The sequence below is a fragment of the Pseudopodoces humilis genome, chromosome 15, assembly GCF_049639895.1.
Source record: "Pseudopodoces humilis isolate 2021_Gansu_Grassland_sample_001 chromosome 15, ASM4963989v1, whole genome shotgun sequence".
NCBI lineage: Eukaryota > Metazoa > Chordata > Aves > Passeriformes > Paridae > Pseudopodoces > Pseudopodoces humilis.
Window position 1 is genome coordinate 8,017,561 of NC_142214.1, and position 20,572 is coordinate 8,038,132.

Sequence of the window (20,572 nt, forward strand, 5' to 3'; positions counted from 1 at the left end):
CTAGGCCCACAAAATAACTGCTGCCTATTTTACAGAAAGTGTTTTCTGAAAATGACCTCACTAAAATATAGTCAACATCTGTAAATAAGCTCCAGGAAAAATGTATGTATTATCAATAATTGTAGCATTACCATAAGAACACTTCAAGGTATATAGACTGATACTTGGAACATTTATACCTAAATTTCTTGTTTAATTAAAGAAAAAAAAAAAGATCAAGTTCCAATTTTATTAAACAGATAATATTAAAGAGATCTTATTTTAAAAATAATGAAATAATGAACAATATTGCATATTATCGTTGCTACTCAGCCAACTGCAGCTAAGACTTCACAGACTTTGTCCACAAGAGATTTCAACAGAACAGAGTAAATCAAATCAACACTCTCTCCTGGGTAAGTCAGCTGGATCAGGACAAGGATTTCTCCTGCTGCTTCATAAAGAATCCGGCATCTGGCCAGGAGATAGTTATAAAGAAATCCTCACACAGCCTTTCCTGAGCCGGGAAGAAGCCAAGGTAAAGATGACTACAAGCCAATATTATCTTTAAGCTGATTTTCTCTTGAGTGAAAGCAAGACAGGCTTTCAAATCAGGCAGTATTTGCAGATGCCAAACTAGAATGAGGACATTAAGCAATAGTGACTTTTTAAAAATTAGTTACTAAGCAGATCACAAAACCATATCTATAAAAATATCCAAAAGGCTCCAGGAAGAGGGAAGTCTAAAAACCATTTAACTTTTCTCTTAGATCTAGGTAAGAAGAAAGGCAAACCATGTGTAGGAACCCAAACTGGTTCCAACCTAGGAGTTGAAGCAATTACTAGTCTATTGTAATAAAAGGATTTTTCTTCAATTTAAGAAAAGAACAAAGAAAAAAATTTCACCGTGTAGCTTTAATGTTAGAAACATCAGAAAGCTTAGAAATCAAGGTGCCTGTGGTAAAAGCCGTTCTTCTAACTTGAGCTCTTCCTTGCCAAGAAAAGCACTGAAGTTGTCCACAAAGGCACTGTTCTCCTAGATAATTATCATTAGAACAAAGCAGCAGCTCCAGAGTATCAAAGTTTATGGTTTAAAAGAAAGCACTCAAGACCACATTACTCATATTATACTTACACAAAAAAAAGAAGCACAAAGACTATCATGGAAAATCCTAAAATAACATGCTGCTTTAATTCACAACTGTTACTGGAAATCTGGCAAAAATAAAGGAAACACTGGGACTAATTACTCGAAAGGAATGAGCTGGCTGAGGAGCCTACAGCACTAAAAGTACAGCATTTTTATGGACTCCATCTGAAAAATAAGACATTGCATCACCTAATTGTGCTCTCTAAAAATGACCTCGTCTCCACAAAAGCAAATCCTTTAAGTACTTAGTTAGGTACAATTATATTCCATCATGGAGGTTCTTCCTTTCCTGTAATATTTTAGGAGTGTGGTTTAACTGCTTGATCCCAGAATACTGTTGTTTGTTCCAGCAGACAAGAACTGAAAACTTTCAGGAAAGCTTCTACTGTCTGCTACTATTTCCAATCCAAAATTGGACAAGGACTATAAAGTGTTAAGAACCTGACATACAGAATAATCTTCTGTAAGTAACAAGTTAACCCTGCTAAAGGTTCCCCATACGCACCACGTCAGGGGTTTTACAGTTAACAGCAAAAGCCTTTGGTAAACTGATCACTACAGACAAGAAGTGATTGTGGTTAATTACTTATGAAACCATATATTGCTCTGTCCTCCAGCTCTTTCCTTCAACAATGAGCTTTGTCCATGGTTCCCATGAAGGGCTCTACACTCACAGCTTTGCAGACCCAAATGAAACCGTTAGACAAATGGCACAGTTACTCCAAGTTGGAGAACAATAAAAAAAAATAATAATTCCCACATTAGCATTTTGGGCTTTTTTAGAAAACACACATCAGTTACTCACAAAGAGTCTCTCCACATCATCTCTGATAAGCGGAAATATCTCCTCTGTTCTTCATGCACCTGTAGTCAAACAGAAAAGAACTGAAGCAGAGTCACAGACAGACATCCCCAAATAGCACCTGGCTCTCCGATCCCCTGGACTTTCACAACACAAACCAAGATTTGTTCCAAACATTCACACACTGTTTCTGTTTCCCTTTCTATCTATCTATCTATCTCTTTCCCCATTTCACTTACTTTCTCTGGTAAAATTACAGAGATGAAGGAGCACAAAAGCAAGAAAAGTGCTTCTTGTTTGCACGCATTAGGCTGCTCTTTGCTGTGGAAACAAGGATGAATTATGAAAACTAATCAAGTGAACACAGAGCACATGCCCTAGATTTTCCAAATAATCTCTTGGTTTAACCCAGTTGTTCCTGAGCCTGCCTATCCCATGAACAATTTACTAAAATGGAAGCTGTGACTCATTAAAGCCACCTTTTAAGAGAGAGGGAAACAGCTCAAATTATTTATAAGCAAGATGTAATCACATTAATTTGTATAGAAGAGGCCAAAATCTTAATGACTTCCATTTCTAAAATCCAATACAGTTGATAAACGAACTCCTAGTTCTTTTTTTTTTGCGTGTGTGTGTCTCAAGAGTATGGTATCTTACAGCCTTTAACCAAAATGAAAGACTGCAGACTATATTCTGGCTTATGAAATCATACCTCCACTTGAAGGGACAATGAAAAAGTTGGAACATTTCTATTTGCTGACATTTATTTATTGGCAAACATTGCAAACTATAAACTATGCAATACCACTGAAAAGAGCCACCCTTCAGATTTTTGATCTTTTATATATTTTACATTTATAAGCATAACTGAATGACAAAAACTTAGTAGCTCTATGCCTTGGGTATTTCTTTAAAGCAATTTCTATTAATTCACAGCCCAAAGAAGAAATTCCTTTCTCTTAGTCAATACTTTTAAAATACTAAAGCAAATTTTTAGGTAAGGTCACAATGGCAGTTTATATATAACAGAAAATAAAAGTTTCTACAAATCATCCTCTCATCTTCAACTGCTCTGTACCATGACAAATAACATTTTGACTTCCGAGAGTAGGCACAAGCTCTCCTAATTTGAGAGCCTGTCTAAAATCTTATTTTGCTGAAGCAGACTTAGACATTTAGTGGAAGGAAATAGCACACAATATTTGTAAGCATGAATTATAAATTCAGTGTGTGCTTTGCAATACTTTAAACATGCCACAACTGAGACAGCATCAAACAGAATTGTTTAACAGCACAGAACTTGCCCACTCTCTCCCACTGATACTACAGCAGCTGGCAGAATAAAGTGGCTCTCAACTCTTGGTGTTGCTACACCTCAGGACATTGTCTTGTTTCAAATAAACTAGGTTTTCCTCTGTTAAAGAAGTCTGCTGAGTAAAAAAGATGGGTTTCATCCATCCTCCATCACAAAACTAGCATTCAGAAAGTGCCACATCACCTGAGCTGTTCTCATCACTGCTCCGCTATTTGTGAATCCCTATGTGCTGTGCAGTGTGGTTACAGCAATTAGGATGGGTGCCTAACTCTCAGTCCTTGTTTTGCCATTCTCTGGACATTACACAGGCTTCTCTAATGACCAATACATTACACAACAGTATGAAGGGATCAAAAAAATTCTATGTTAAAATAGAATTTTTCATACTCAGGAAAAATTTAGTTAACTTTCATCTCTAACAACAGAGCTTCTATCATCCTCAGTGTTGATTCTACATTCCCAGCATAGAAATATCAGAAATTCACACCTCTGCTTATACCTCTGCCACAGTAAGGATTAATCTGATAACCAGCACAAACTTGCATCCCCCTGCCAGGAGCTGAATTTCTCACTACTGTGCAAGGTCCTAAGGTCTCTGGTTTGCAGGGTTTGCTCTTGTAGCTGTTGTTATATTTTGTCATCGTTCTTTCAGAAATGCAAAAAGAAGTACGTATATTAATGAATAAGGATTAATTTCCTATATAAAACATTACATTTGTTCTAACCATCTTCATCCTGAATACAGGAAGACAATTTAAAAGAGGTGTGGTTGAGACCCATGTAAAATTACTGAGCATTCATGAGAAGTTAAACTACTAGCTCCAACTCCAAAAAGCAAACATACTTCATGCATTGTCATACACCACTGAATGCAAGTCATGTGGTGGATGCTCTGTGAAATTTATTTTTATGCCTGTAATTCATCTGTCAGGAAGCTCTAGATTACTCAGGGTTGGTAGTGCACACTGCTTTTGTACTTGTATCATTTACAGCCGGCTCTTCAGAAACAGCAGCAAATTAGTGACACAAGACATGCCAAGGAGTGCCAAAGTGTGCAGGGCACAGCCTAGGAAGCCTTTAAAGGAACAAGCCCACACATCCTCAAGGGCAAAAGTGAGCATCCAGGGAACAGGAGAAACACTTGTCATGTCAGAGGCCAGACCTCGGCAAACATCATTCCTACAGCAGCAAAGCTGGCTTTAAATGATTCTCAGAAATCACAAAGCAGATGCTGGGGTTGAGCCTGACCTTCAGAGGTAACGTAGTCCTTCCTCCAGCACAGCAGACAACCTGAACCAAAAACTAACAAAACACAACTGCTGAAAAACAGAGTGCTCATGAAATCCTAGGGAGCAAGAGGTTTAATGTAGCTTGGAAACACCACGGAGGGACACGGTCCCGTGTTATTTAGTTTCACCCAGCTACCCCTTGCCTACCTTGTGCTGGACCAGGCCACCCTTCTGCAGAAGCCAAGAGCTGTCAGGGGAGAAGCAGTGCCAGCACAGCCAGTGCTGCCTCCCACCAGAGGGACAGGGAGCTGCTGCTCTCGGGGATGCAGCCGCAGATCCCCGGCACCCACTGTGCAGAGAGAGAAGGAAGCAGCACTGTCCCTTCCAGCAGCAACTGATCAAATCTGACACTGAACTATGCTCTTAAAAGAATGGCTTTAACCTCTAAAGAAACAATAATAAGAGAATCTCTCTAAATATGGAGAATATATGCCTAAAAAGGCACTTTCATCTTAGAAGTCAGATGCAGACCAGCCTGATGTAGGCATTTTCAGCATGAACTTTGTACAGCCTCCCAGTGTTTATAACAGCCATCAGAGTTGCATTACTCAAGAGCAGCATTAACCTGTATCAACTATCACCTGATAATCATTACCAAGTAGAATAATTTACTGACTTCCACCCACAAACCAGAAGTATATAAGTACTTAAACATTTTTCATAAAAATCCAGTCCAGACACAAAAGAAACCCCATATTATAGACTACAGAAAATACAACTGAAGCCATCAATTAGCTTCAGTCAGCCAAAGTCCTGCATTTTGAAAAACTCAGTGTCATAAAGGAAGCCAAGAGTTGGAATACAACTCTAAGTAGCAGAACAGATCTTATCCTAATGGAAATTTTGCAATTGCATTATGTGAAGAAGGCTAACCCACCAAAACCAGTGTTACCATGCTTTTCAACTGCAGTTACAGAATGGCCTTCATTCATGTACTTTAAAAATATGTTTGATAAAAGTTTTATTCAACCTATTTTTAAGAACACAAAATAAAACAAGCTTCAACATGCTCACACAAACTTAGAAGTCTTCAGTAATACTTCAAGTATTAAAAAAACCCCAAGCTTCTTGGTATAGCATTTCACTCATACAGAAAGAGAAAACAGTTCCCTGAAGCAGATCGAGTCATTAATACACCACATATAAATCACACCTAAGTAAAAGACCTGCAGTTTAAAATGGCACCATAGGCAAGAAGAAAATGCTGTGTTATACTGAATAGCTGTGCTAAGCCTAACAGACCTAGGCTGAATGCCCTTATATTATACTCTCAACACTGGGAGCTTCAGCAATTACAGCTTAGCATAATCCAGTCCCAAGGAATGAATGGACTTCTCTCCCAATTCCCTTGAGCCCTAACAAGATCATGTCCCCACACACCATTCCCAGCCCGGGATCAAAGAGGGGGACAAGGAATAGGCTGCAGATGACACACCACAGTGACAGTGAGTCTAAGATGCCAGCACAGAGAGGGGATAAGGATGCAGCAGGGATCAGTGCCCAAAATCACAAGAAAACAAGTGTGAGACAAGCCAGCTCCCTGCCAGAGCCACCATGCCCTGGCAGGTTAGTGACTCACCTGGGTTCACATCTGCTCTGCTCACTGGACAGCAGCACTGCACTGTCTCTTCTGCCCTTGGCTCAAACATCTGTACCCTCCTGTCACCCCCAGCTGCAGCTCCAAGCATTGCTCAGAGCTGTGCACAGCACCCAGATGGTCTGTCAGTGGCAGCTGCCCAAAATGCTGCTGACCTCCTGCTGCTGCTCCTAAGCCACAACAGAGCAGGCCCCTACCAGTGGCAATGCCCAGCTCCTGCTGTCTGCCCATGTCCAGAGAGTAAAGCAGCTTCCATACCACCCCTGTCCTAAAGGCAGTGTGAGCTTCTGCCTCTGTGCTTATAGCTGGAGGAAGGTTTTTAATCATTATCTCCCAAGAGTGCTGACAGTACAAAGTCAGGGGTCTTACCCTCCATGGATTGCTTCCATTTGCCAGGAAGTCCATTCTGGACAGTCTGTGTCACAGATTTAGAGGCACTGACTACTACTCTGGAAGCATTAATGAAAAGGCCAGTTTACATCAGACTGGAAACAAGCGATAAAAACAGGAAGTAAAAGCCTGTGAAGCTTCCTAGTAAAACAATGCACATACACTTCAGCAGACTGAAATCTTCCAGTCTTCACAAGTGACTCCTGGATAGCCAGTATACATTACCTGGCAATGACAGCAAAAAAAGCACAGAACATTAAAGCCCATTTTCCCTTTATCTGCTGTAAAACCTTTTGGCACCCTCTCCTGTATCACATACCAGAATATCAGAACCACCTGCATCACTGAGAAACTGAATCCGTGGTATTTCCTTATTGCTACCATTCAAGCATCCCCATGGCAAGCCACCTTGGAATCACTTTCCACCTTCCAAGTCTTCCTCCAAGCCTTCCCACCTGCCATTACTTCCACCAACAATGTCCTTTACCCGGAGGCTTCTCCTACCTTTTCTTCTCCTACATCCTTGGGAGAAGAAAAATCTACACATGCAAATAAAGGCCTGAGAAAAATGCTCCTAATCAAGTTAGTCAGTGTGATTTCCAGCACCAATCATTGTCAGCTTCCTAATTTTGCAGTGCTGTTATGGGCAAAGGTGGAAGCTAAGGAAATACCAGGCTGCAGATCAACTTAGAGGCATTAGTTTTATTTTCTTTCTAAAGCTTTTTTGAGCAGACCTTGAAATGGCACAAACCCTGAACTGGCAATTCAAGACACACTAGGTCAGAAATTACCCAGAGCACAACACAGCTCACACCACACACTGCCTTATCATAAGCCTCACAAATTACATGAGACCTGAGTAAGATATGCTTCACATGTTGGTTATTCAGCTTTAGTTAGTGGCACACAGATGTTTTCTAACACAACAGCTTTAAAAGCAAAATGAGATTTGGATTTCTGATGATACTTATGCTAGAAATGGACATTAAGAACCTACCAAACACAAGGATATTTAACACCAGTACAACAGTCCAGCTTTTTTAACTCCAATAACCACCTTGAAAGGAAAGCCAGAAGAGAAGCCACACAACCTTTAGATAATTGATTGGCAGGGAACAAAAAACCCAGGATCATTCCAGATGTCCAAACCTCTCAAACAGTGAATTGGCTAAATAAGACAGCTCAAAATGAAGGAATGTTTTCCTCTGAGCAACACAGCTTAAATTGTTAGCTCAGTCAATCCACAATCAGAAAAAGTAAATTGAAGCTTTAGCTGCATTCTGGAAAAATTTCAAAGCTATTCAATATTCTACAAATATATAAATTTATCTTTTTCAGGTAAGCTGAACAAACTTCCCAGAAAGCCAAAAGTAATCAGTCTTAGCAGAATCTGTGTGAGTTACATATCCTGCTTTGAACAAAGCACTAAGTCTCCTGTGTCTTTATCAGCTTTCTTAATAAAGAACATATGATCTACATTTGATCTACAAGAATTGAACAATTATAGTTTATTCACCAAAAGAGAGTCCTGATATTTTTGAGATATTAACAGTGCCTAATATCTCAAGTATATAAACAAGCCTTTTAAACTAAAACCAAATATTTTTTCATTTGAACATTTGCCTGTTAAGTATTTACATTGCTGTGAAGAGTTTAGATTACAGGAGTTTTCAAGAGATTTCCAATGGACTACATCCAAATTATTATATGTAACAATACAAAAGCCTTCTAATTTCTGTCCCAGTGAAGGCTGACAAATTGTGTAAGTTTTCTGCAGACACTGTTGACAATTCACAAATGTGTTACTCACCCACACAGTCTCTCAAGTCATCTATTTTGTACTGGGAAAATTAATCAGAATAATTTTCAATGTGCTAATTTAAGGATGTCTACTGCAACATCTGGAAAAGGCTATGTAAAGAATACAGAGCATGTACATATATGAATATTTACATATTCCTCAAACTAGGAAGTCTCAGGCTACCAACAACACAAAAATATCTGAATATTTTGATCAACGCTCAAGAATATCTTTAAAGCTATCTTGCTTTCTTGGCTACATGACCTGTTTAATCAACCTCTGCTACATACTCAGTTTCATATAAGAGAAGCACCACACAAAAGTCACACAGGAAAGCTCAGACTGAAGACCTAATCAGCCAGGCTACCTGTCTAACAGCAGTCAATTCAGGAGCAGTGACAGTGAAAGGACACTGCCTTCTGGAAGCTTCCCTCTGCCAGGGTTTTAGGGACTTCCTTCCACAAACTGCATCAGGAATTCACCCTTGAGCACTTCAAAATTCACTCTTTTCCTTCCACTAATTTGTCTAATCACATTTCAATCCAATTTGCACTCAAGATAGCCCATGACAATGGAGTCTTGATATAATTACACACCAGGTAACAATTGTGTCTCACAGTATAATTACACATTACAGGAAAACATCCTTCAGCTACCACCTCAGTCATTTCCTAATGCTCCACCCATAGCAGCTTCCCACCTCCAATGCCATGCTGTCTGCAGACATTTCCCCACTGCAGTGTCCCCAAGAATGCTCCCCTGCTGATCCACCCCTCTGACCTACTGTGCTGCCTCTGCCTGGAGAGCTGGGAGCACCTCCACACCGAGCTACACAACGCATTGCCTGCTTGTGTTAACTGAACATGGATTCCACTGGAATTCCACATGGATTCCACAGGAATGGTTCTACTGGGGTTTAGTCGCTAAAAGAAAACTATTTGCATACACAAAGTATCTCAACTTTCTTACTGTTCATGGCAGGATCCCAGGGCTATGTTTCGCCATTCCCAAGTAGTCCAGGTTAATTTTGACATCTAGAACAAGGTTTGGGAAGAGAAAAAAATTGTCACACACGTTTGCACACTTATCTACTGTACATGTTATTTTAAAGAACTGCAGGGTACAGCATCTCCAACAGAATTAACTATTGGCTTCTGCAGCCCTCTGAGCTCTGTCTCTAGAGCTAGTGGAAAATTGGATAGCCCCACTTCTTGCCTGAAGGGAAAGTTCACATAACTCACTAAAAATCTGTGGCATCCTGCTCTTTTCCATGTGATGGAACATTTCATACAGAATCCCACAAGATCACAGCTCCACATAAAAATCAATTTCAACAGTAGCACAAAAGAAAAGAAGCCAGCTCTAATTTTTCCTCTGAAGCTACTCAGGCAATCACTGTCTCAGAATCACAGCCACATTTCATGTCAATGAAATGCATACAAGCCACAGGAGGTACTGAAGTCCTAACAGAAGTAATACCTTGCACTGTGACCCCAAGCCCCCTTCTCACAAATTCCCCCAGCAGCTGTTACCACAGCAGGAAGCTCTGGCTGGGCTTGCACAGGGAGCACCAGTCACAGCAGAGCTGAAATAGCACGAAGTTATAGTGAAAAGTCATCTTACAGTCATGAACAATGGGCTAGAAGGATTTCAGAGGAGACACCACATTTCTTTTTAATGCTGAAAATATAGCATAACCAATTCAAAAGGGAAACAGCAGGCAGTTACCCCCAAACACAAGGAGCAATCAACAGTGCTGTTATTTGCACTGGCATTAATTTTTTTTAATTCATTCTAACATAAAGCAGGGTAAAGAAATGCTGGCAATAATGCTGCTGGCTTTTGTTTCTTCTGCATTTCCTCTCAGAAATGAAAAAAAATGGAAACATTGCACTCAGCAACCCATATTCTCACACTGTTAGCACCAGTAAGTGAGGGTCACTTCTATAGTTCAATGAAGGAACAGTATTTTTTTAATTACAAGCCCTTGCCAATCAAATTATGCGTCCAGTTAAAACAATGAAGCAATATTAACAACAAAATCACGTAGGAAAATGCAGGTTACCAATAATAATGGATCAGAAGCACTATGGGACATTTAAATTTCTTAACCAAAACAAGGGTTTACCTGAAAATGAGAGGCTACGGCAGTCTTATTTCATGAAGCTTTTGACACTCCTCCTTAAAATGTGACAAATTATTTTGCTTTTATGTATGCACAGCTATGGATGGCATCAATCAGAATGACTCAAGCTCCAGAACTAAAATACCATTATGTCAGGAATGACACACACAGCTCACCAGGAAGCCTCTTGCACAGTTTGTTTAGGTGAAGAAGGCCAGAAAGACATGAACTTAGAAAGTAGTTTCTGGTGGCTTATTTCCTTTAAAACTAGGAGTAAGATCCAGCTCCCCCCATGCCCTAAGAGCACATTTTTCCCCACCTGCAGGGTGGCAGAGCCGTGTCAGGCTGCTCCAGTGCCACACACCAGCGCCACACTGCAGGGCCTTGTGGAGGGCTCTTAGCAATGACAATCTCAAACAACGTCAGACTTGTTAGACACATCTGGGATGGCACTGAAACAATAAAGTCAATACAAAGATAGAATTTTCTCCTCTGACCAGCTCATTTTTAGCTCCTCCCATTTCTTTTTCTGACATTATTTATTCCTGACTCCTTGTAAAGTATTGTCGTGCAACCTCTTACTTGCACATTCATGTTTTCCAGCCCAACTCCCTCCTACCATTAATTTTACTAATGAATAAACAATCTGAGTTAGTAGTGGGAGCTGCTTGCAACCATACCATGGACTCTTCTGTACACACATGGGGAAAACAAGACACTGCTGTACAGCAGCCCCACACCACATGCCCTGGCACCTGGCAGCACCACCAGAAGGGTGCCAGCACTGCCATCCCCTGCTTCCACACAAAATATGTCTAAATTTAATCACTTCTTTCACTCCACACCAGCAGATCATTACAGCCTAACCAGAAAATACACTCATTCTCCATGAGGATGATGAAGTGGGATTTTCTTATTTCAGCTGTAGTCGCAGGGTTATTTGCAAGGAGAAGCCACACTTCTGCCTCCGAGCAGCCCTTTAGCTTGTGAATCTCTGCCCTAGGTTTGGATCTCCTCCTCTAGGAACAGCTGTGCCATGGAAAAGCTCAGCATCCTTGGCTGCTTGTCCCTGCTCTCTGCCATAAGGCTCCAGCTGAGCTGCTCTTAAGTACTTTCTAACCTATTTACTCAGGATCAACCAATACAAAGAGTGATTATTTAGGCTGTTTAAACCACTCCAGCTTATTTTGGTTGACATTCTGCAGAAGAGCTCACATAAATGTCTAAGCTGCCAGAGGTAAAGTTTACAACACCCTTACTGAAATATTTTCTCCTCCTACAAATTAGGAGTGATAGCCAACAGCAAGAGAAACAGCAGCAGACAAGAAATCCCTGCTGTCATCCCAAAAGAAGCCAGGGCATTTGGCACACTCATTATCACCGAAGAAATCAATTTTAAGAGGAGGGCAAGTCCAGTGCACATCTGCTCAGCCCTTTCTCTCAGAAAAGATGTAACTTGGAGCTTCATGAGACAGGACAGCCAGGTGAGCACCTACAATAATACTTCACACAAACCTGTGCCTTTGGAGGAAGGCGAGAGATGCTGGTAAAGCCCACCACATCACCCTAAGGCAACAAGAAAGAGAAAAATGTTCCCACCACAGGCTAGACTGCTTGCTTACTAAGGTGTTACCAACAGTGATAACTGTTCCTTTATACAGCCCTACCCAACCCCACCCACTGCCACCAAACACCAGAAAAATAATCAGTGGAAGAAAGACTACAGCAGCATAGCAAGATTTGGGAACAGAAACTGCCTTTCTGTTCTGCACATGGGAGGCACTATCACAACAAGGTCATGGTGCATCACTGTGGCTCTTAATTATCATCAGACAGACATACCAGCTAGAACACTACAAAAAAAATGATAAGGAATTCCAGTAGTAACACAAAACCTCAGAGTCCCTACCTTCTTGCTAAAGGGAAGTGCTAGGGAGGTTATTTTAAATGAGCCATGATTCATTTAGAGTCTCACAGCAAACTTGTCCACATAACAAAATTTACAGTAAGACAAGGTACTAAACCATTCCTGAAAAAGGTTAGCAAAGATAGAGGCCAGGCTCTCTTGTAGCAAGTGATACCATCAACATCACTGAGATAAGTGATGAGTTAGCAACACTTCCACAAACCCCAAGACAGGTGATAAAATGATCATCTCATTACTCTTATCCTCTAAAAAACAGAACTCTGTTTGGACATTAAGGCCAAAATTCTCAGACTCAAGAGTAAAATATGGCACCAAGTCTCACTTGGATCACAAAACTCCCCATGATAGTCCTTTTATCATTACAGATTTCAGTGTTTGGTACTGCCCAAGCCTAATAAGGAACAAATGACAGTGAATGCTGACACACTTCCCCGTGACAAATGTGAGCAACCAACAATAGACTGGTCAGATTTGCAGAGCCACCAAGGGAGCATCGTAAGGCAGCTCAAGCAACCTGGTAAATTTAATACTGCTGATTTATCTAGATTTATCCTTAAATTCATTTGTAGTTTAAGCGTTTGATTCCTAATTTCCAACTTCAATGTGTAAGCTCGCAAAGTCTTTTGTTTGTATGTCTCATAGGACATACACCCTGGTGGAAATACTTTAATTCCGCTGTATAAAAACAAGCTTTGCTTAGAACAGCAAACACAAGAGCCCAGATTAAATTTCTAACCATAATATCATTGCTATATTATAAATTCAACATTATCGAGAGGAAAAATGGTAACACTGTTACTGTTAAAAGCTTCCAACATAAACATGCAGTAAAATACAGTTGTTACTAAGTGTCAGCAATGCAACCTCACATGTATTTTGTAACTTATAGTTGCTACTACTCAAAAAGTTACTAACACTGAGCAGAAGGATGATAGGGGGTGGTAGGCATAAACTATCAGCACAAGTCTACAATTCTGGCACCATGGTGGATAATCAGCTTCTAAAAAAAAAAGAGAAATATATATACAGAACACATGCCCACGTCTGTAGGATTCTAGTGCCGCTTGCAGCTTTCTTTAAATAACGGATGTGCTACTCACTTCCTCAATTCTATTCAAAATCTGTGGGCAGCCATAAACTTGCCCAGAACCATGTGTTTTGTAACACTGCAGCTGGTTGAGAGTCAGGCACTGAGAAGCCAGAAGTTGACAAGGCAGAAAAGCAAACCATTTCTCCCTCCTGCTCCCTTCAAGAGCAAGGTATCTGTCAGCAGGATGCAGGTCAGTGTTTGAATCCTCCAGAACTGAGAAAAAGTTTTCCCCCTTCCTTAATGTAGTGTAGAATTTCTGCTTTAATATAAACATTTACCTGAAAACATCAATTTAAGCGATACATGGATCATTCTTCCTCACAGATGGAAAGCTAATTGGAGAACAGCAATCCCAGGGAGAGCTCTTTAAAGGCATCTGGAAACATGACAAGTTTGAAGTGGGAGCAATGCCCTGGTCCTGCTGAGCTGAGTTTGATGCTTCATCCCCAGCATCTGCCAGGAGAAGCCGTGCTGCTTTCTCTCCACTCACCTCCTGACAACACAATCCCTGCCTCTACCTGTGACAGCAATAGCAAGGTGTAGCCACAGGGTGAGTTAGCAAACTGATAAAAACATTACTGAGTGGGTAAGTTTCCCATGAGCTAAGCAGCATGAAAGAAATCATCCTGCAATCACTCAAGCATTAGCTCTGCCAGTGGAGCTGCAGCAGATCAGGCACAGGGCAGGACCACCCAGAGGCACATCCGATGAAGTACCTGCAGCACCAAACTGTCCTCAAAGCCTCCAGCACTAGATTTTGCTGTCTGAGTGTAAATCTTCTGCTTAATTTTCAATCCCTAGAAAGTTCATGAGGAAGTTTAAAATTTAAAAGAAGTATTTTGCATTGTTTTCTTACAGAATTATTTCAAAATGTAAAAAACATCCTGTGATGATGTATGACAGAACCAGAGGTTCAACTTCAGAAAAGCCAGTACAGTAAAAACATGCCGGGTATTTCAGATCATCATCTTAACATACTGCTGGGTACCCTCCCATTAGTATTATCAGATAAGGTCAGTTATTCAAAGGAATCAAAGTTCTCACAGTACTAAATTAAATACATGTGGAACACATTCAACTTAAACCAGAATACACCACTCACATGGAGACCCCAAAGAACAACCAGGAAAAAGGAACCAGGTTGAAATTCACATTTATCCATGGGGGTTTTTTTCAGCCTATAAGATTCTAATATTTAATCATAATCACTCACACTCATTCTGCTGAATTTTTTCATTACATGGCACCTTCTTCGTAACAATTTGCACTTGACCAGATGGTTATGGTGTGAATTAAGCTCATTTACCATGCACCATGGTTTTCACTTGTCAAGATGCTAAATCCTGGTCTGCAATTTCTGAATAATACACTGATAAAATGAGTTTATTTTCCTCACCAAGAAAAAGGGAACAAAGTTCTTCCCCCACTGCCCTGCAAAGATGGAAATTAACATTCATAACAAGACTCACATGATGAGTAGCTGAGCACTGCAATATTTGTTAGAACACATACTTTTAAGTCCTGCAAGCAAGGACAGGCGCTCAAATCACCCCATCCTTAGTTTTAATCATGAGATCCATGCAACACATTCTTATGAGCTTTGTGCCAACCGTTTTTCTTCTTGCGAGGTGGAACAGCTTAGACAGGACCTCTGTCCTAAAGCAGCTTACACCTCCCACTTCAGGCAAATAAAGAGACTTCTGAGAGGCAGGACAAACAAGTCCATATGCCAGGAGGCAGGAGCCAAAGCAAGTGTCTGACATCATAGGTAAATAGTCCTGCTGCTTTGCCTACTGACAGCTTGTTCTGCTCTGGTCCCATCCACACCTGCACAGAACAGCAGCAGTTTTGCTCTGTCAGTAGGCTTCCACGTGCATCACTGTCTGGGCCCTCTCCAGAGAAGGGACCCTCGAGAGGGTCTAGAAAAATGTGCAATGTGACAATTCAAGCAGGCACAGGGCACCTGGTAAGATTGATGCTCTTTAGTAAGGAAATGGAGAAAGGTCTGAAATTTTCCCCCAAATTTAAGCAACTGCCAGTCATAGCAAAAGCTCTAAGAACTTATTTAAATGCAAAACTTCTGTTCACAGGCTATTTTCATTTGTACTTTCTCCTGTACATAAGCATGTTCATATTTTAAATATTTCACATTAAAGAAACCAAGCAGAATAGCTGGCATTGCTGAACAAATCTCACATTTCACAACTAGAGAACATACCACACCAAACAGCTGCATCTGTCACAAAGAAGGTAAAACAAAAGCCCCAAGGAATCATATGACCATTGTCATTAGTATTAACAAAGCACTGTTTCCACAAAAAGAAATCAAATTACATATTTCCTACAGCAAGTTTAAAGCAAAAACATCAATAATACAAATCAGTAGCTGGGGCATTCTTCAAAAAGTAGTACAGCCAACTCACTTGAAAACAGCTTCTCAGAACAGGCATCGAAGACATCAAATTCATTCCAGGACACTGAACATGGAAAATCACCCAAATTTTCTTAATTAGGCTTCTGAAAGACACAAGCCAATTAAAGGAGTCAGGTTTAAATTTTGTCACATGTTCAAGCTCCTCCTGGATTCAAACAGACCCCTTCCAGCCTCAAAATCCAAAAGCTATCTTCAGGAAATCCACTTCTGAAACACTTCTGCCACCAACACCAGGTCACACATTCCAATTCCCTGTATCTCCCACGCCAATGCACTTAGAGCCTGGTTCCCTCGTCAGAACCCCCTGATACAGGACATAACCTGTCTGTACTACCTGGCATAGGCACACTTGCACTCCAAAACACCTCCTACTGAATAAGGCCTTCAGAGACAAAGCTTTATTAAAATAATTCATAATAATGAATAATTTCATAATCATAATTCAGATAAAACTGGGAAAATTCTCAATTCCCCTGAATGCTCACTGAAAGCATTCCTTTGCTCCCAGAGACTACAATCTAACATTGTTTAATTACTTCAAAGACACTTTGCCTAGGGCTAGCCAATATAGAGAGAAAAATTTATTCTACAGCAGTGTTGCTAATTTATCCACAAAGCTCTAATCTCACAATTTTAATAAACCTGTTGCATCACAAATAGTTAAAAAGAAAACCATGGAAATGTTTCCAGTCAGTACTCTGACAATGCAATACAGCTGTGAGAATTAAAAAAAAAAAACCTGAAAGTAGAGAACCTTGAAAGGAAAGCAGAACATATGTTGCCCCGTCTATTTAAGCTTTTACCTCCCACTCACACTGACACCCATAAACACTATGCCAGATCTGTGATAAAAGCACCCATCCCTGTGAACCCAGCCCCAGGCTGTCAAAATCAACTCTGATAAGCTATTAAGAGTCATTAGGAAAGTTCTGCACTATTGATACAGTGAAACAGCCAAACACTGAATATGTTCTGAGGCTGCTATTCCTAAAACACTTCATAATTGTTCAATTTTCGCCATAGTGCAGTTTCACAGAAAGTTTTGCCAGCACAGACATATCATCTAAAAGAGTAAAGGGGGAAAAAAAAAAAAAAAAAAAGCCCTATACTAGGCATCACAACTATTTCAGCAACCCAACAACCATGGAAAACACAAGTACTTCTGACAGCTTTGCTTGTGGTGTTTGTGGAGCTGATACAGTGCTAGCAGAAGCACTGAACACACTGCATGCAGATTCCTTTGGAATCTCTAGCAACACTTTCTTTGCAGTGTTGATTAATGATCCCTTTCTAACAGCTGGACTACACCAAGAACATAAAGCCCTGGAGGTAACTTCAGTGATCGCTGATTTCACACAACAAAGGTTATACCTTTAGATCCAAACAACCAGGGCTTGATCACCATTGTCAAACACAAACCAGTATCGTGTTACACTGAGATACATTCAACATGAGATAGCTTGTTGATTTTTTTTTAAGAACTCCAGAATTTTTCTCAGCCTGTTGGAAAACAAAACAAAATAAAACCATGCTTGTGACAAGAATTCATAGAACAATTTAGGTTGGTAGGGACCTCAAAGATCATCCTGTTCCAAGCCCCCTGCCATGGGCAGGGACATCTCCCACTAGAGGAGGTTGCTGAATGCCCCATCCAACCTGGCCTGGAACTGAGGGGGAAAAGGCAAGGTTTTCCTTTGTATGCACAATCCCACTGTGCCTCTAGACAGGTCATGTGCCAGCAGAAGAACCCTTCCAGCAGCAGCTGCATCTCACTTCCCCTCTGAGGCTCACATGCTGCCCCAGTAGCGATACCAGCTGCACGTACTCCCTGCCTTGCTTTGCCCCCACGGCTGCCAGAGACGATCCCAGTGCCCATCATTCCCCCACAGACATGCTCTGCTGGCATCTGGGGGACTCCACTGCAAACCTGATCAGGGAGTCTGGGCATAACCCTTTTCTTCTGGCTGGGTACATTTGCTGATCTGCTTCATAGATCACCAGAGGTTGTGCCAATGATACCGTGAATTGCAGAAGTCTCCAGGCCACTATTCCTGCTGCAGATCAGGTACAGCTGAACTACGGCCTCAGATGACATTCGGTTTAGTGAATCTTTTACAGAAGAGCAGAAGAAATTCTTTAAAGCAATAATAATAAAAAAGCTGGCTGGGGCAAAGTCAGTTTAATTCATTTTTGACACCTAGTGTCATTGGCTCACTAGAAGAAGTCTTGCTTCTTTGAAGCAGAGCAGCTTGTTAATTTGTGCTGGCACCTCACTACAATTTTTTGAACTTTAAAGTGAAGGAAAATGTTTAGAAGCACAATTTTGAAAATTATAGAATCAAAGAGATCACAAGAAGTGCATTCGGGACAGCATTTAATCCAAGTTACTACACAATTTTTTTTTTTACTATCAACACTCTGCAGCATATTCTAGTATTAAACAGGACTGCAGAACAAGCTCTACCATGAAATCAGAGAAGTGGGAAGAGTGCCCTGAAGGTTATTCATTAGCATTATCTCTATGTGTAGCTCACTGGGGAAAGCATAAGGAAAACTCTTCTGTGGCATTCTATTCAAATGTATGAGGCGTATTTAAATGAGTAAGGGAAGTATTTCTGATGCAGATTTCACAGCAGGTCCAAGACAGCATCAGTTTCATTAATACTCAAACATCCAAACTGAAGAGCCCTTTGCCATACAAAATTGAAAAAGATGTGCACCTTGCGTCTCCTGAATTATACAAAGGAGCCGAGCCAACTCCTAGAGTTTCTAAGTTGGCATCGCACTTTTCATTCGGAGACGAAAAGTCCTGAACAGTACCTACTAAAAACAGAGCTTGGCCTAAATTTTATGCCAACAGTGAGAAGAGGAAACTGACAAGTTAATCACAACCTACAGCTACGTCCCCTTTCTAATGGCTGCATCTCAGAACTAATCCCCAAAACTCCTTCCTGCACCCCGACCTCATCCAGGCTATTTAAAGACCAGGGAACAATAAACACTGACGAGCAGAACGGGCCGGGTGAAGGAAGAGAACGATTACAACGGCTGCACAACAAAGCCTGGAAAAGGAGAGTTAAAGATACTTTTTGCGAGCGGCACAAGCGCCGCAGCTCGCTCCGCACACGCCGCCAGCCGCGACCCCGGCCGGGACACTCCCGCCGTGTCCCCGGCCACTGCCGGCGGTGACCCCGCTGCTGCCGGACCCCGTCCCTGCCCCGCCGGGCACGGCGCACCTCGGCTCTGCCCCGGCACCGCGCACCCCTCGCTGGGTACCCGCTGAAATGGGGGCACCCTCGTCTGCTCTCCCTCCCCGCCCAGCGGGGTCCCCCCACCGCCCCCCGGCACAGCGGGGACCGCCCGCCGCCCCTCAAGCGCAGCCGGGACAGCCCGGCCCCGTCCCGCCCGCACGGAGCCCCGCCGAGCAGCCCGGGAGAGCCTCGGGGCAGCCCCCCCGCGCCGCTCGCTGAGCGCGGCCCCGCTCCCCCCGCGGCCGCAGAGGCCCCGCAGCGCCCCCGGGTCCCGAGGGGGACAGAACCGAGCCGGGTCCCCGCGCCTCTCCCTCACCTGCGGCTGCTGCGGCCGCCCGGCCCCGGCCGCGGCCCCGCTCCGGAGCGTCCCCGAGCACCGAGCGCGGCCCCGCTCCCCGCGCGCGCCCGGCCTGCCCCGCCCGGCCCGCGTCACCCGCACGGCGGGCGCGCAACGCGCATGCGCGGGGCGGGGCCACGGGGGCGTGGTTCGTGTGAGCCCCGGGAGGGACGGAGAGAAAGGGAGAGATGGAGAGAAGGATGGAGGGAGAGAGGGAAGGGGAAGGGGAAGGGGAAGGGGAAGGGGAAGGGAAAGGGAAAGGGAAAGGGGAAGGGAAAGGGAAAGGGGAAGGGGAAGGGGAGAAAAGAAAAGAGGGAAGGGGAAGGGGAAGGGGAAGGGGAGAAAAGAAAAGAAAAGAAAAGAAAAGAAAAGAAAAGAAAAGAAAGAAGAAAGAAAAGAAAAGAAAAGAAAAGAAAAGAAAAGAAAAGAAAAGAAAAGAAAAGAAAAGAAAAGAAAAGAAAAGAAAAGAAAAGAAAAGAAAAGAAAAGAGAAAAGAAAAGAGAAGAGAAGAGAGGAAGTGGCCACAATGCACAGGGGTAGCATGTCTGCCAGCAGGGCTTGTCTCCAGCAGCTTGGTACATCAGAAGAGCTGCTGGAACAGCAGGGACAGAAAGAGGCAGCAACAGTCATAAAATCACAGAATGGTTTGGGCTGGAAGGGAACTAAAGACTGTTTAGTTCCAACCCCCTTGCCATGGTAAGGGATGCCTTCCACTCGACCAGGTTGCTTCAAGCCCCATTCAGCCTGGCCTTGGACATTTCCAGGAATGGGGCATCCACAACTTCTCTGTGCCAGTGCCTCACAACCCTCAAAGTAGATATTTTCTTCTCAATGTCTAATCTAAACCTACCCCTTTCAGTTTGAAGCCATTCCCCCCGTCCTGTCGCTATAGTTCCCAAATAAGAGCCCCTCTCTGTTTTCCTTGTAGTCCCCTCAGACACTGGCAGGCTGCTCGCCAAGTCCTTGGTGGCCTAGGGAATGCAAGTGACAGATACACAAAAACATCTTCTTGTGCTCTCCAGAGGATTCATTTGGGATCAGCAATATTACCAAGTGAAAGGGCAGCCCCAAGCTGCTCTCCCAAC

The 20,572-nt window shown here is 42.4% G+C and overlaps 1 protein-coding gene across 5 annotated transcripts in view; it reads right to left on the reverse strand.

The window, feature by feature from the left end:
• Positions 1-19,545, reverse strand: part of KLHL13 (kelch like family member 13) — a 76,585-nt gene extending 57,040 nt beyond the window's left edge. Inside the window, exons 1-3 of one of the 5 annotated variants that reach the window (XM_014255332.2) lie at positions 19,467-19,545; positions 15,889-15,982; positions 1,935-1,993 (exon numbers count right to left, since the gene is read on the reverse strand). In XM_014255332.2, coding sequence (XP_014110807.1) covers positions 1,935-1,993; positions 15,889-15,933 — 104 coding nt within the window. In that variant the 5' untranslated portion in view covers positions 15,934-15,982; positions 19,467-19,545. Of the gene's footprint in view, positions 1-1,934; positions 1,994-2,170; positions 2,223-9,292; positions 9,358-15,888; positions 15,983-19,466 lie in introns of those variants that run through there. The other 4 variants (XM_088062602.1, XM_014255333.2, XM_014255335.2 and 1 more) reach the window with 4 other exon arrangements.
• Between the last annotated feature and the right edge of the window lie 1,027 nt (positions 19,546-20,572).